General features: G+C 37.3%; 1 protein-coding gene across 1 annotated transcript; it reads right to left on the bottom strand.

The window, feature by feature from the left end:
• Positions 1-3429: 3429 nt before the first annotated feature.
• LOC132624869 (trihelix transcription factor ENAP1-like) lies at positions 3430-12235 on the bottom strand. The gene is made up of 2 exons (XM_060339613.1): positions 10908-12235; positions 3430-3703 (listed from the first exon to the last, which is right to left on the bottom strand). The coding sequence occupies exons 1-2, from the start codon at positions 11788-11790 to the stop codon at positions 3690-3692; spliced, it is 897 nt and encodes a 298-aa protein (XP_060195596.1). The 5' UTR covers positions 11791-12235; the 3' UTR covers positions 3430-3689.
• Positions 12236-14534: the final 2299 nt, after the last annotated feature.

Below are 14534 nucleotides of genomic sequence, written 5' to 3'. Positions count from 1 at the left end.
CACATTCAGTTATGTTTTGATATCACATGTTGATTCAGTCAGCCAGTTGGTTCGCTCGGTCACATGCAGTCAGGCACCGGGTGCCGTGTTACGTCCAGGCCCAGGTTCAGGGCGTGACAATACCCGTTAGTGTCACCTACTGGGCCGTGGTGGTGCAAGTACCTCTGATGGTGGAAGAATCTTTCGTAGTGGAAGAGCCTCTCGTGGTTCAAGATTGTCTTGAATTATGAATGTATTTTAATCCTTCTTGGTGTATTGGAGTTTCCTTGAATTATCAATTTATTTTAATTCTTCTCGATGTATTCAAATTGTCTTGAATTATGAACGGCAAAAAAAAAAAAAAAAAAAACTCGAAAACAATCTCAACATATCCTTAATAATGTATGCCTTGACTAAATAATAAAACTCTTAAATCAAAACCTTATAAAATAAAACGCTTAAACCTAAAGATAACAAGTTTCCTAAAAAACAAAACTTACTTCAGGGCACTTTACAACCCCTAATACGACGATCCAAACATTTACGTATACTTGATGTATTGAACCTACATTATTGTTCGCAGAAAATGATATCAGGTTCTATATAAAATATTGATATTTCGGAATTTTGAAAAATGACTAATTTTTCGTCGAAGTATGGAAAAAACGTGAAATTGCAAAACTTTGAAATTACACAAGTTTGGGAAAATGAAATAACCCCTTTTGCGCACTAATTTAGTGCACAATAGGACTTCACTGTAATGTTACAGTTTAGTCTTATTGCGCATAAATTAGTGCGCAAAAGGTACTTCCATAACTTTTTCTTAAATGGGTTATTTTGATCCCTATAACCAAATCATTTAAGTTGCAACTCAAATAAATGCAGCTGAGGTATAATTCTCTCTCTAATATCGTCCAGTTATATGTGTGCAAATGATAAATTAACTTTTAACTTTAGAAAGAAAAGAAAGCTTGATCAAAAGTAGATAGAATGAGTGACATATAAAGCTGCCAAAATTAGAAAGATGTATCAACTTTTTGAGATCTTGATGTAGCCGATATTGGGAGTGAGGAGTTGTCCACCTTGACCATAATTCTTTTCCTAAGAGACCATAATCACTGGAAAGACTCGGGAGAAAAAGCTCAAATGCTTGTAATCTTTATTGAATCTATCTTGGGCAGTTCGCAGTAATGTCCTTATTTTGGGATGGTCTTTAATTTTTTCCCGTCAAAATAAAAGTGTTTAACTTTTGCCTTTCACTTAAAATTTTAGGATTTCGGGTTTGATCCCTGCTCACGCGAAAATTAAAAAAAAAAATCGCTAGGCAAAGGTTGCCTTCAAATTCTGCCCCATCGGGCATAATTTGCCTGCAAACTATGTCTTAAGGTAGAGTTTTGCAGGCAAACTGTGCCTTAGCAAATTCTACCTTAAGGCAGAATTTTGCCTTTAAAAATTCTGCTTTAAGGCAGAGTTTCGCAGACAAAACTCTGCCTTGCGAATTCAAGTTCTACCTGACGAATTTTTTAAAATTTTTTGATTGAGCGGGAGTTCAAACCCGAAACCTAGGAGTTTAGGCGAAGGACAAAAATTAAAAACCACCAATTTGAAGGACAAAAATTAAAGACCGGTGCATTTGAAGGCCACTCCGCACAAAAAATAAATGATATCTTTGCATCCAGTTAGTTTAAAGGCCCAATACCGTCATTAGATGCACTTGTACTGAAATTTCAACGCTGTTTAGATCGAGACTTGCTCGAACTCGATAAATCTGTATTATATTTGCGTCAAATTTATACGTGTGTGTGTATTTTATTTAAATTTTGTTATAGTAGTCCCGTATAGGTAGTTGCGAATTTATCTCCTTACATGATTTTGGACAATTGTTACTTCTTGAGCAAGTTTATGGACTGAGTTGGGTTCAATGTTCATTTTTTAATTATGGTATTAGAATGAGTCCCACCTAATTCTTGTTTTACTCGACATTGGGTCCTCATATTGTCTTGTGCACTCTCTAGTTGACAAGCCTAGGTGTGCCGAGGGTGTTAGTGTGGTGTAGTCCCACATCGGTGGGTGCGATGACAAATTTGTCTCCTTATATGATCTTAAAAAATTCTGACATCTTATGGTGACTTTTAGAGTTTCTCCCTTTTAACTTATCATGGATTCTTTATAAATTAACATAATTCGATACAACAAGCTAAATTTTGATTGAGGAAATATATTTTACATCTATTTTATTAAAATCAACATTGGATCCTCTCCTACACTAAGCAAAGTTTGTAGTGCACACCCCGTTGGTCCACCCTGCTAAGCCTCGAGGCATTGAACACGGCACCCACTGGCAATCGTCGCTTACGTCCAAATACACAAGCCTTCTTGAGAAATTGTGACGGATGCGGCAAGTGTTGAAAAAAAAAAATTATATTACGTTCATGCTCTGTGTCACAAGAAAAAAATACATGTTGTTATGTCGATAATTCATGCCTACTGATTTTCAAAATTTTAGATATCCTTTTTGGACTTGAAAAGGAAGTAACGAAACTAGAAAGTTAGTATTTTCAATCTAACCGCTCCCATAGATTGCACAATATTTGTGCGGCGGGTCCGGAGGAGCGACACCTGATATATTTCTATATTTAGATACAATCTAACTTTAATTTTTTTTTCTCATGGTATCTTATATCTAATGGGTGTTAGTTTGGTCATGAACACTAACAGGTTAGTTTGGTCCTTCATATATGAATACTAACAGTTCGTCAACTTCGCAAAATTGGCATACCTTTTGGTCCAAAACTAACTGAAAAACGATTTACTAACGGAGAAAATCATTGACCAATGGAGAAAATGAAAGTTGTTCATTTTCTTTCTGGCACTCTGGGAGAGCCAAACTTCTTCCAATAATGAATTGTCTATAAAACTATAACCAATAACGTTTTGAAGAACTAAACAACCAGTGGAAAGTACCATGGCAATTCTAAAAAGGAAAGAGTCTTACGATACCAATCGTGTTAAGATCTTCACGATTAGCCAAGCGAAATGCCCCCCAGAAAGTGAGTAGGGGATGGCAGATTTTACAGAGATTGTGACCATATTATCAAAACCACATATGCATACAAGTCACAGAGATTAAAGGAGATAACAAAAGACTAGAAACCAAATACAGAGTTCGCACACTGGAAATAGTCCAAATAAGACTTGTAATCTGCGCCATGCACCGGGATTGACATGGGGTTGTTCTGTCAAACAAATTTTTGCAATGTGATTTACTAGTAATTCATCCACAAAAAGAGCTTCCAGAAAAAAGAGGCAAAAGACATCAATGTCCCCTTGAGAATCCTATTCGAATGGTTTGCCATGTGCAAAATGCGACATAGGCTGTTCATAGAGAATGCATGTCACAGTAAACCTTGTTGATGCACCATTGTCCGATTCATGGAAGAGAAAACAAAATGCTAAAAAGGTAAACCTTGATTTCAATAAAGAAAATTTTCTACACAGGGGCTAACGCTATATTTTAAATCCACTAAAATAAACGGAAAATTAACTACAAGTACCAACTATTCCAGCTGAAAAAAGTCATAATCAGTTAAAATAGGGTCATCATTAGACATGAGTTTGGAGATAAACTAAAGGGGTCACTGACAGGATTGCCCCATGATACTCCATAATCTCGCAATCCTGGTCCTTTTAATTGCTCTTTTGCCACAGAGCTAGCTATAGACATCTGCAACATTAAAAAAAAATGTAGCAATTAGACAGTGTAGTCATAGAACAAGCAATCATTTAATCGTCAATCACTACTAAATGACGAAATAAATATTTTCATACTCAATACATATTCATCTTCGACTAAAGCATGTGCAACTAAAACATCTCCCACTCATATTGGTAGAAAAGAGACATTTAGGCTAAAAGCAACTGAAAACATGAAGATGCTGAATACTGATCCGCAAAAAAACATCAAGATGCTAAAGTGAATGTCTGTATAAAATTATTCGTAAGTATCAAATATATCGTATTCATGGCAAACCAAAGTTGTCGGAGCTGATCACGGTACCCAATGTTGATTCTCTATTGCATATTTCCTTAGTGCCATACACACTAAAGTCTGTTAGCTACACATCAAGATTAAGTATTTCAAAACCAATGCAGAAGTTCACACCAAGACCTAAGACCTGAAATCCAGTTGAATAGTCGAGGTGTGCATCAAGCTGGCACTGACACCACCAACAACAACATACCCAGTGTAATCCCACAATTGGGGTCTGCGGAGGGTAGGATGTACGCATACCTTACCTCACCTTTGTGAGTTCTGACACCAGTGCCATAAAAGAAACTGCATCGAGGCCTGATGTGATGCTCTAATTTCAGCCCTTTGACATTTCCCAAATCCTAATTGAATTCTAGAACTCAGACTATTTCAGTGGGAGACATGTAATGCACTTGAGTCTAGATGTAAGAGCAAAAATTTCTCATCTCCTCATGCATGAAACACCTGGTTCTGGGCATCTAGGGGTCCAAAGCAGGACTGATGAGTTTGGGTTGGTGAAGGCCCAAGGGACTGGACTGTCTTTGGTCAAACTTTTTGCGTCAAAAGATCAAGGCTAGCTAAGTGGTATTTCTATTTCCCTTTTCATTCATAGGATTTGCCTAATCTTCAGTTACATGTATGCAGCATTGAGCACAAACCCATCAGCAAAAGTTAGAAGATTCTAGTTAAGTGGAGAAAGGTAGACGCGCGCGCGCGCGCCGGGGGGGGGGGGTGGGTGGGTGGGGGGGTGTTGGGGTTCATTATAAACAGAGTTAGAAAACAGACAGCGGCGCTAAATAATTGATACAGATACCTTACTCATTTGGGCTCCGAGAAGCCCTTGCTTTTGGCTAAGGTTTTTAAGTACCTCATTCTCCCAGCTCCCTCCCCCAAAACTACAAATTCAAGAACGCTACTAGAACATTAAATATTAATACCAAGAGAGAGCAAGACTGACTTACCCAAGCGAGAAAATGCAAGACTGACTCTCCTATCACTTGGAGGCTATAAAAGAAAATTATTCCCCACGTCCATAGAAGAAACAACAAAATCTATAATGTGGTCCTAGAGCAGGAAATTGAATTTATTCCGATGTTTATCATCTCCAGCCCATCGAATGCAAAGAAAATCAGTGGTTGGATAAGCACATCTTACCCTTCAGAAAGAGTGAAGCAACTTCCTTTACACTCTTCATGAAGTAATACCTAGCCAATGATTTATCTAGTTCACAGACAACTAACTCATGCCTAATTGCCTACAGTTCTACACAATTCCATAATTCAGTTGAGGATAAAAAGACTCAAAATCCCATTCAATAGCATCAGTCCGTAATCATGAGTTATATTCACTTACACTATGCTAAAGAAGCAAATGTTATTGGACAACATCTTGTTGCGCAGTTCAGTAGGAAAATTTGTAAGTAACTATACACCGCGCCTCCTTCGTAGTTCCTTCAGTCACAATTCGATTATAATACTTCACTAATTGATATTATGGACTTTATCAATCTTTATTCCACAATTCAAAACTCCCCTAGAAAACCTGATATGCCAAATCTCACTGGAAGAAAAGAAACACAAAATCGATTGCCATTGTTCAAGATTTGCTTTTATGCATTTTATTTAAAACAATATCAGCAAGTACATGGTATATATACCGAACCCCCTTCCGAAAAAAAAGAAAAAAGGTAACATGGTCTATATAAAAAAATTGTTGGAATTAAAGAGAGTTAAGATGAACAAAGTACCCTTTTTTTAATAAGTAAGCTGAGAATATACATATCATGTCATTCAAAAGAAACTATGATAATTTGAGAATCATCATCAGCATCAGGTAAGCAATCATCTGACTATTAGTAATGATGTAATACTGTCTAACCCATACTAAGCATCTCAATCTTTTTTTTCTTCAGAAAAGACAAGTATAGTCTTAATCCTTTAATAAGTTCTAAGATCTTAACTTTCCTTTGGCATGGATATCAAAGCAAAGAGCACAAGATCCGATCTGACCAATCTAAATAGTCTTTGGGTTTTTTGTTACAGAAGGCAAAGACCCCTTTCAAAGACATTAAAATAGGTCCTTAAGCAGATATTAAGATTAAACTTGAGACAGAGTACAAAGGAACATCAAACACTTTGAAGTGGGACACATGGATCCTTCTTGAAACACTTTGAACGATACAATAACTTGCAAAAGGAAGAACTAGTCTCCTCTTTTTGTGCAAACTGCAGAAAGATCTGCTACTACCTACGTTGCTCGGACTTGGGTGCAGGTGTCTGACACGGGTGCGGATCTAGAAGTCGGATCCTTTGTGATCTAAATTTTAAGATTTGGGGGTACGCATCAAGATACGGGTGCGGGGATTCGGCTAAAATAATTCAAATATCTTAAAAAGGAGTTATATGTCCAAATTATGAGACATTATGTGGAAAACTTAGAAGGTATTCCAAGGAGAAAATATTGATCAAGAGGAGAATCCCAGGATGAGACAAAAGGAAAAGGAAATTTCTATATACAAGCTATTCCATTTTCTTCAAATTCACCTTAGCTTTTGTTTTGATTACAGAAATCATTATTATCTATTCCGAATTTCTCCGTCGATTTTAGTCAAAGTACCCAAAATCGGTTGACCAAATCCAGTAAGGATCCCACACCCACACCAACGTCGTGTCGACACGAGTGCGGCACCGAAAGTGAAGAGTCGGAGCAACTTAGGCTACTAGTGGTCATCATATAACCGAAGGACTACTGTTGAAGGTGTTGAATAAAAAAGTAAAAGATTGCCATGTCCGCTTAAAATTATAACACTTCCGTGATCTCGACAAATGATGGCAATTTATCATTTTGGAACAGTAGTCTGAAGATTCCAATTACAAGTTGGTCTGTGAAATACTGGCAGAAAATGCCTTCAAGCATTCAACCACCATGAAAGCTATCTAAAACACAATTCCTAAGATGTAAGTTCAGAACATTCTTACTTTAAGTACATGAAGAAGCAATCCTAGCGGTTCAGACCCCAACACTGGAGACCAAAACTAATTATGTAAAATGTAAAAGTAGTAGCCATCTCAACTAAAAAGCAATAACTGTAAAGAGAAAGAGGGTTACATCCCTGGCTCAAAGTTAAACATGTAAATCACCAAATACCCTAAAAATTGTCTCAAACAACATTTAGATGCACATTAAAATTTTAAATATAGGTTCAACTATTATGGCATGGAATATAGCATGTTATCATTGAGTATCATCATACTATCCCGCAAATAAGTTTCTTATAGCTCAAGACCAATTAGAAAGTGAACTGAAAGCCTTGCTTAAAGAACTGCTTTAGAAATATTTCATTCTTGCAACTGAAAATCAGTGGTTTGACATCAGTACTTCCAGGCTTCTAGCAACTATTAGCATCAGTAAGTGTACCAATACGTTACCAGTAGAAGTTCAAGACTCGCTCCACACACAAATATGAAAATTCTCATGCAAAATTGACAGCTCAACAAATAAGCAAAAAATAAATATGATACAGACCCACCTCTCAAGACTTACCCTAGGAGAAAATATCGACAAAAGGATAAAGAGTTGAAGAGTTTTGGACAAACACAATTTCTACAGCATTTGTATAGCAACTGTTCCCTTGATTTTATCCAGCAGTTGGATTAGCAGTTATTATTCCTATTTATCTTATCCTATTATGTTTTTCTATAAATATGTAATTAGGATTAGTTATTTGGGTATGCAATATCAGATTTAAAACTACTATATTCTGGAGTCTTGTCCTCTCCATACGGACATCTTTATTGGTGTAATTGTGTTTAAGATTCTTGCACAAACTATTGCCAGAAAAACTACTCTCTCTGTTCTATTTATTCGGTTCTCTACTTCTGGTTACTATCAGTTTGGTATCAGAGCAGATCGATCCAACATGGTCAATACCAGATCCTCTAGTTCTCAAGAAGACACTCCTAATGTTGAATCTCTTGCCCAGCAATTATCTGCCATAGCATCAAAGTTAAAGACAATTGATTCACTGGCAGCAGAAGTTGCTACATTAAAAGCCCAGACTGGCCATACCAACAAGAGGAAACCAGTCACCGAACCCGTAATGGAGGAAAATCCGCTTGGCAGGAAGAGGAAGAAGACATTGAGAGTCCAGCGTGGCCCAAAAATCCTTCCCGGAGGCCACACACAAAGATGGAATTCCCCAGATTTGAAGGAGGTGATCCAAGGGGATGGATTTTGAAAGCAGAAAAATATTTTTGCTACTATCAAACTTCAGAGGAACACAAAGTTGACATTGCAGCGATGTATCTGGAAGGCGATGCTCTTGATCTCTTCTCTTGGATAAATCGTGAGCGAACTTTGCTTTATTGGGAAGACCTTGTTAAAGCATTACAGGAAAATTATGGTCCTCCGGAGTTCCAAAATCCGGACGAGCACCTTTGTAGCATTCAGCAAACAGGTTCTATACAGGAATATCGTCAAGAATTTGCAAAACGTTCGTCTAGGGTCACAAAGTGGCCAGATCACTGTCTCTTAGGAGTATTTCTGAATGGGCTAAAGGAGGAACTTAAATTTGATGTTAGGATTCACAAGCCCAGAACAGTTTACAGGGCTATGAGTTTGGCACTTGAATTTGGGAATAGGTTAGGTCCAATTTGCAACAACAGAGGGCCCGGACACCAACCAGCACACCCACTATACAGAACCCATTGCCCTCTGTTAAAAACATTCAGAACAACGCTGCTTCTTCTCCACATCAAAATTCACGCAGCAATTTTTCTTCCAATCCAACCGATTCCCAACCTCTTCAAACGCGAACATGGGATAACGAGAGGAGAAATCTTATGGCACAGGGACTTTGTTATCGTTTCCATGAGAAATTTGCACCCGTTCATAGATGCTAATCTCCAAAACTATCCTCTCATGGAACTTATAGGAGGACATCAATTGGAAGATGTTGATGAGGTAATGCAACAGTCGTTGGTGACCCTCAAGAAAATGGCATTGCTGAAATTTCTTTCTTTCCGCCTTGAGGACAAGGTGACTTTTCCCGCGGGGGGTGGGGGGGGTGCACTGATACAGACCCACCTCTCAAGACTTACCCTAGGAGAAAATATCGACAAAAGGATAAAGAGTTGAAGAGTTTTGGACAAACACAACTTCTACAGCAGTTGTCTAGCAACTGTTCCCTTGATTTTCTCCAGCAGTTGGATTAGCAGTTATTATTCCTAGTTTATCTTATCCTATTATGTTTTCTATAAATATGTAATTAGGATTAGTTATTTGGGTATGCAATATCAGATTTAAAACTACTACATTCTGAAGTCTTGTCCTCTCCATACGGACACCTTTATTGGTGTAATTGTGTTTAAGATTCTTGCACAAACTATTGCCAGTAAAACTACTTTCTCTGTTCTATTTCTTCGGTTCTCTACTTCTGGTTACTATCAAAATAAGAAGCAGCTATTTCATGATTATTCAGAATCAAGAGATCAAAAACCAACATGACAGTTCAAAGCTAATTTTCAGCATCCACAAAAAGCTGCTATGGACAACAATCCATCTAGAAATTAACAAAACCAAGGCTGTGGCTTTTATCCCATATTCAAATACCCAGTATAAAGATAAAGAATTGCAAAACGCACAACAACTAATACAAGACAAGCCACAATGATGATCAACACAAAACTTCAAGAGTCGTTGCTGCTGGATGTTTCACATAACAATAGCCGACTAATAAATCAATCAACCAGGCTTCAATTCTGGACTGATACTGATCCTTTTTAGTTTGTGCACTAGTGGGTCCTAGTTCATTCCAATACTTGTAGGAATTGCCTTTTAAGAAAAGATAGGAGTTTTCTAAACCTAGAGGTTCTGTAAAACTACACTCTCTAAGTCTCATACTTAACCCTAACCGACTTCAACGTACGTGTAACAACAAAGTTAATCTGAATCCCAACTAGTTAGTATCACCAAAATAGATCCTTCACTTTCAATATATTTTAATCTAAGCTAAGTTCCCTTTATTTAGAAAGATTATAGACCTTTTAAAACAGGTCTTCTCTATTTTATGCTAGGTTTAGCTCTTTTCTTTTTCGCACCTTAAATCATCATAAGATAGTGCATTTAGATGTCTACTGAGGTCATAGTCAGACTTCTCAAGTGACTTCTTATTTTATTCTCCACAAGTCTACTTGCACCATTTGTTAGCCTCAAAATCTATTACACATATATGTAGGTCTTGGAGGCACAACAGAATCACTACCGTATAATTAAGAACACATAAAATCATCGAAAGGAACTTAATATCAGCAATAGTATCACAACGGGATTGGGAATTTAGAAACTAAAACATTGAACACTTTTATCACTTATACATATACACATGCTACAACAACAACACCATACCCAGTGTAATCCCACAAGTGGGGTCTGGAAGGATAGGATGTGCGCAAACCTTAACCCTACATTTTGAGGGTAGAGAAGCTATTTCCGATAGACCCTCGGCACAACAATGCATTACCAAAACAGGCTAGAAGGAAAAAAAATAACGACAGCAAAAAGACAAGATAGACAAAGCCAATGACGCAACAAGTAACAATAAAAATGAAGTAAAAGACACTACGCACGCATGCTAAGCCAACAAGATTGGAACTTCACATCAATGAATGGAAAAAAAGAAGAGCAAATAGCTTCATGAGAAATCAAAAAGGTGTAAACTTCAGAGGGTAAGTCTTCATACACTCTACCCTCCCCGGACCCCACGTGTGGGATTACGCTGGGTATGTTGTTGTTGTAAAACATTGAACACTTATATCACTAATACATATACGCATGCTAAGCCAAAAAGATTTGAACTTTCACATCAATGAATATCAAAAAGATGTAAACTTTATTTTACCATCAGACCCCGACCGCTTATTAGTATGCTTAATCTTTTCAAGCTGAACTTGTGTATCCATAAACAACTGCATCCTTTGTACCTCCAAATCCTTAGCAAATTGCATCCTTTGCTTCTCCAACTCCACCATTTGTCTCTGTTTCATCCCTTCAACTCTCTCATATATCTCTCCAAATCTCTCTATCGCCTTCGCTAGCTTCCTTATCCCACTATCCTCCTCAACCACCTCCACGTCATCATCCTCCTCCACGTCATCATCATCATCATCACAATCCTCTTCCCCACCTGCCGCCGCTGCAGCCGCCACCGCCGAATAATTCCTCCTAAAATACGACTCATCAAACGCAGGCAGCTGCCGTTTCTGCGGCAAAATAACAGGTGTCACCACCGCATTGGCCGGCCGTTTCTCTGGAAAAACAACAGGCGTCACCACCGCATTGGCTGTCATCGGTCGCCGGTAAGGCAACGGCACTCCCATAGGTAACGGCGGCGTTGAAACCGTTACGGACGTAATTTTCTTATCGGAGTTACCGATTAACATATCAAGTCGTTGGAAGAAAGGCCAGGATGAAGTTAGGGTTCCGTTAGATTCAACGATTTTCGCCTTTTCAGCTTTATACTTCTTCTTCAACGTATCGATCCGATTCTTACACTGCACATCGGTTCGATGAGTTTTCTTCGTATGTCCGTGAAGGGCATTAACGGAGTTTGCCACATCTTGCCAATCCTTTTGACGGAGATTTCCACGGTTCAATTCCAGATAACGGCGTCCCCAAGCATCAACAAGGGTCCATGTAGCATCTTCACTCCAACAATCCTCGCGGAATGGTAACGGCCTAAACGGGGCCGTTATATGTGTGGATGATTCGGTAATTTCACCCATTGATTATTAAGAAGAGAAGAATAGGAAGAAGAAAGGGTGATTTGAGAAAGAGAAGGGGCAAAAGGGCGATAATAAAAAAGGGAGAATCGCCGGTTGGCGAGTGGGAAAGCGCGTGAAGCGCATGAGTAGGGGAGAGTGAGGGTACGGAGATGATGACATAAGGATATATAGTAATTTTTACTCGGTGAAGTCGCCGGGAAAGGCGCGTGATGTTACGAGAGGGATTAGGGAAGTGAAGGACGGCAACGGGGATGCAATTGCGTAACGTTTGTTTGTTTCAACATTGGAATTGTTGATTTTGATTTTGAGGGGGTTATTTTCTGTTTTAATTTTGTTTAACTTTTCAGGTAAGTGTAATATTTGTCGGGTGTGTGAGTGAGTTTGATGTGGACGGAACGGAGAAACGGGAACGGGCTGATGATGTCTACTTGTTTTTAAGTTGGAGAAAAGGAAATGGGTCAGATTTAGCAGCTACTTGTTTTTAAGGCTGATCATTTTGCTAAAAAGTTGCTATTTTGTTATTTTACTATTTTACCCTACCTTTGATATCAATTCTTTTCTTTTTTAGATTTTGAATTTGAAAATGCAGTTTCATACCATGATTAAATAATTCTGTACACTGTTGGCTCGCTTACAACTTCTAATTGAAGTTTCGAACTAGGATGCATCAGGTGGGAAGTTAGTTGGGGTCATTTGCACTTTTATCCTTATTTTGTGTGCTAGTCTTTAATTTATGTACCTCGTAACAAAAAAAATTTTGCAAGTCATAAATTTATATTTTTGTTTCGTAATATTCCACAAGTTATGCCCTGACATGACTTAAATAGGCATAAGTTCGATAGTTAAAGGCCAAAAATTAAAGACTAACCCATTTTAAGGGGAAAACGTGCAATTTTATGAGTTAGGAGGCATGTACTTAAAAGATACCTCATCTATGTTAGGATGTTAAATTTTACTTTAGAAAAAGTATATATCTCTTTGAGTAAGTTGGTTTGCCAATTACTTTGAATCAAATTCATTGGAGACATTGATTTAGATGAAAGATTCATCTAGCTCCTCCATGTTATGTTTCAAAGAACATTAATTTCCTAGGCAATAAGTAGAGCTAGACATTTGATAAGCATCTATCTCTTCATGTTACTTGAAACTGCTATTTTGCAATTATAGTACTGTTTATTCGATTATTCAAACTGCGATTAACAATTGAAATGTATATAGCTTATGGATCTCAACATTTTACAGCATTTCACCAAGTCTATTCTGTCCTTTTTTTAACCTTTAACATCATTTTTCATTCTACTGTTTACTACAATTAAAAACACCTTCCAATTAATTTAGCTTTGTCAAACAGATATTTAGCTAACCATCTCTTCGTCAGCTTTGAAAGTATGAAACTAGTAAGGTTATAAGACAGGCTTCCCACACAGAAGGCTCAAAACTTTGTGGGCTAAGCCAAACCAAGGCCCACTTCCATTGGGCTACTTTAGAGTGACATTCCTACCAAAACAACTTGGACTTATTTACGAAAATGACCCTTCTTTAGGCCACCATTTAGATTTTATTTCTATTTTTAAATATTAGACTGTCATCTGACATTTGCAATTCGTCGCCAAATTTTAAACAATAGTTTGTTGTTTTCTTGTAAGATTTCAGTTTGCTCAAAAAGGATCTTTAGATCATGGTCTAACATTTTTCCATAAGATTTCAGTTTGCTGGAAAAGGATCTTTAGACTGTGATATAAAAGATTCACAAGTTACAAGAGAAATAAATTAGGGTCATTTACTAAACAGCTATCCCAAAAAAAAGACAACTATGAAAATTTAACAAGTTGTACATCGACAAATTAGACGAATTAGCTTCCACTAGCAAAATTGATCGTCGAATCGTATTCCAAAGTGTGAAAACTTAGTTATGATGGCATTGTAAATACGTTCCAATCATACTGCATCCGTCAATGTAATATATGTTCCAATGAGAAGAGAAAGTGTGACCTTCTTGTCAACTACAACATATTCTTATAGTGACTGGTACTCGCCTTTTAGTTGTTAGCCATTTTGTCACGAAGGCAACTCCATCATCAGTTCTCCTTTCTCCAATTAAAGTACAACCTCAAACAAAAAGTAAAGCCAAAATACATGAATAAACTCCTTTCTCCATCTCGCTTAGTGGAAAAAATATGTAAAAGGAATATAACAAAGAGAAAAAAAAACGAGGGGAAGGATTTGGTCAGTTTCATGGCAGAACGTGGAGAAGGTGCCATGCACTCCTCTTTCTAACCCACAAAGAGAACATATTAAACTAAATAAATAAATAAGAAATAGAAAAGTAATGGGGCATTAATTTTAGTAGTTAGAATAATTCGACGAAAAACAGTTAAATTAGTCATTCTGGTATGATACCTATGCTTTTCCTTTCCGAATAAAGGTCATTGTAATATATGCATGTTTGGTTTTTTGTTCCAAATTCATTGCCCGTGGCTTATATATGTTGGGACTAACCTGGAGCTAACTCAGGCTTTGTCTTCTAAAGAGGAATATTTCAAGTTCTATGATATACATCAATTACTCCTAAGGAGTAGAATATATGGTGGAGTAGGTGAAGTATTCAAAATTCATAAACCAAATAAACTCCTTAATTATATGTAAAAAAGTTTATAAATATGCATCTTTTGGCACTTAATTTGTACCCAATCTTTTGATTTTTTGTTGTTATAAATGATTCAGTACCTAAACCTTATAATTAA

The sequence above is a fragment of the Lycium barbarum genome, chromosome 12 (genome assembly GCF_019175385.1).
Source record: "Lycium barbarum isolate Lr01 chromosome 12, ASM1917538v2, whole genome shotgun sequence".
Classification (NCBI taxonomy): domain Eukaryota; kingdom Viridiplantae; phylum Streptophyta; class Magnoliopsida; order Solanales; family Solanaceae; genus Lycium; species Lycium barbarum.
This window is presented reverse-complemented; position numbering and strand designations above follow the sequence as displayed.